This window comes from Nematolebias whitei, unplaced genomic scaffold, assembly GCF_014905685.2.
Source record: "Nematolebias whitei isolate Nwh7 unplaced genomic scaffold, NemWhi1 Nwh_scaf_8922, whole genome shotgun sequence".
In the NCBI taxonomy this organism is placed as follows: Eukaryota; Metazoa; Chordata; class Actinopteri; order Cyprinodontiformes; family Rivulidae; genus Nematolebias; species Nematolebias whitei.
In genome coordinates, this window is record NW_023627467.1 from 1 (window position 1) to 2,536 (window position 2,536).

Below are 2,536 nucleotides of genomic sequence, written 5' to 3' on the forward strand. Positions count from 1 at the left end.
GTACACCTGGACTATAGAAAGTACACCTGGACTATAGAAAGTACACCCGGACTATAGAAAGTACATCTGGACTATAGAAAGTACACCTGGACTATAGAAAGTACACCTGGACTATAGACAGTACACCTGGACTATAGAAAGTACACCTGGACTATAGAAAGTACATCTGGACCTGTTGTGTCTGTTTCTACTTCCTGTCCTCTCAAACCAGCCAGATGAAGCAGATGGACGCTCGTCCTGATCCTGGTTCTTCTGGAGGTTTCTTCCTGTTAAAAGGAGTTTTTTCTTCCCACTGTCTCCTTTGTGCTCGCTCAGGATGGAAGACTGTGATGAAGTGAAGATTCAACACAATCTGCTGCTTCCTATAGAGAACTTTACTGATCGTCTTTTCTAATGTCTGAAAGTTTCTGTTCAGTGTCCTGAGACGACTTCTGTTGGGACGTGGAGCTACAGAAATAAACTGAATTGAATTTTAAATTAAAATCTGAAACCTAGAAAATAAATTAGTTGTTTTTCATCTTTGAGATAAACTACAAATTAAAGCTTTTTACATGTCTTTTTGTTGTAACTTTATTTTGGTAAAATGAGGAACACTCAAACATCAAAAGTGCACGCTCACCCTCGCACAAATATGTCACTGGACTTCTCGCCGGTGAAGATATCATCGTCCTCTAAAACCACCTCGTCTGTGTTCCAAATGATGACCCTCAGCTCGAACCTGCACACACGCACCAGACATGAAACAATTCACCTGTGGTTTTACCTGACGCGACGGGCATCTCATTCTATTTGAAGATTCTGCCTCAGTAACCGTGGATCCATACTTCTTTGGTTTTCTTGGTGAGATGTCGAGTGCAGGACCAGGAGCAATCATGTCTTTGGGGAAAATGTCCACCCACATCTCGATTCTTCCCTGAACACGGAGGAAAAAATGCAAACTTTACGTTCAGGATGCAAACAGAAGCCTGACCTGTTTTTTTAATGAGAACACCGAGAGCTGAACGACGCTTGTTAAAAACAACTGATCGTGAAAGTTAAAACAGACAGAATGGAAACAAGCAGATAAACTAGCAATATACTAGCTAAAAGTTAAAACAAGAAAAATAATGACAATAAATAAGCAAAATTTAAACTAAAATTAGCAAAGGCGTAGCTAAAAGATAAATTGAGCTAAAATGTAGATAAGAACTAAAAAAAAATTCTTCTTCTTTCAGCTGCTCCTTCTTCATGTCGCCACAATGAACTAACTCACACGAAGACTTGGTGATTGTTTTTACACCGGATGTTCTTCCTGACGCAACCACAGACACCGAGCTACCACAGCCTCTGTGTGGAGCAGAGAGCTGCTATCCAGGGCGCCCGGGGGAGCAGATGGTGGGGGGGTTAAGTGCCTTGCTCAAGGGTCCAAAGTGTGGCAAATGAAGGTGGAGGCAGGTGTGGGCGCTTCACCTTTCCACATTTTGATGTTGTCGATACAGGGAGTTGAACCAGCGACCTTCCGATCCCAGACCCACCTCCTCTAACGTCTGTGCCACCACTCCCCTTTATGAACTAAAATTACTACAGTAGCTAAAAGTAAAAATTAACAAAACGATTTAAAAAAGCTGAACTCAGCGAAACAAAAATGAACTACAAAAAAAAAAAGAGCAAAAAGTAGCAAAACTATTTAAAAGCTAAATTTAGCAAAAATGTAGCTAAAAGCTATGAGGAGTACACTAACTTTAAGGAGTGTTTTGGAAACTGCAAATATCTCATTGTAGAATATTTCTCAGAGGTTTTTATTTTAAAGTTTTACATTTTTAAAAGTATAAAAGTCACAGAAACCACAACAAATCTTATCACCTGGTGTAGCTCAACGTGTTGATACACAGTAAGAGAAACATGACGGAATGACATTAGTTACCTGTTCGATTCCTGGTTTGTCAGGGTGCAGCAGCGGTCTGGTCTCCACGTGCTCGGGGACCAGTTTGCAGCCGGCTCTTGGGATTTCCTCCCAGTGCCTCAGCACGCTCAGAGCGAGGTGCTCGTCAGTCTGCTTCTTCAGACCTGGAGAAAACGGGTCAAAGCTGTCCAATTTCTCTTTCAGGAAACTTTTAATAACCAAAATTAATAAACTATCAGCATGTGGGCATGGCTGCTCTTGAACACAACAGCTCTCAGGTTTTTGGACTAGAACAAAGGGAAGTAAAAAGCAATCACCGTTTTCATCCTCTATTTCAGTTGGTGCCATGAAGACCCGGTTCTCCACCTTCACTCTTCCTCCTGGGCCGTAGTGTGGTCCGTCTAGTTTACCATCTTTACACAGCTTAGCCAAGATGTGCGTGGGTTTCAATGGGTCTCTCCAGACGTTGTAACCATGGCTGCAGAGAGAACACAGTCAGAGCCGTCACCTGAAAGGTAACGTGCTAAATCAATTTAAAAAAGTCAAATCGTCTTGAACCGTGAGCAGCAGAACACTGGGGGTGACATGAGTTTTTCATCTTCCTACTGTACACCTGGACTATAGAAAGTACACCTGGACTATAGAAAGTACACC

At 42.1% G+C, this 2,536-nt stretch overlaps 1 protein-coding gene across 1 annotated transcript; it reads right to left on the reverse strand.

The window, feature by feature from the left end:
• Positions 1–619: 619 nt before the first annotated feature.
• Positions 620–2,360, reverse strand: LOC119429851 (otoferlin; the record flags this gene model as incomplete). The annotated part of the gene is made up of 4 exons (XM_037697383.1): positions 620–718; positions 825–913; positions 1,904–2,046; positions 2,200–2,360. Coding segments are annotated over 4 exons (492 nt in total), but the record flags the coding sequence as incomplete, so codon positions are not given.
• Between the last annotated feature and the right edge of the window lie 176 nt (positions 2,361–2,536).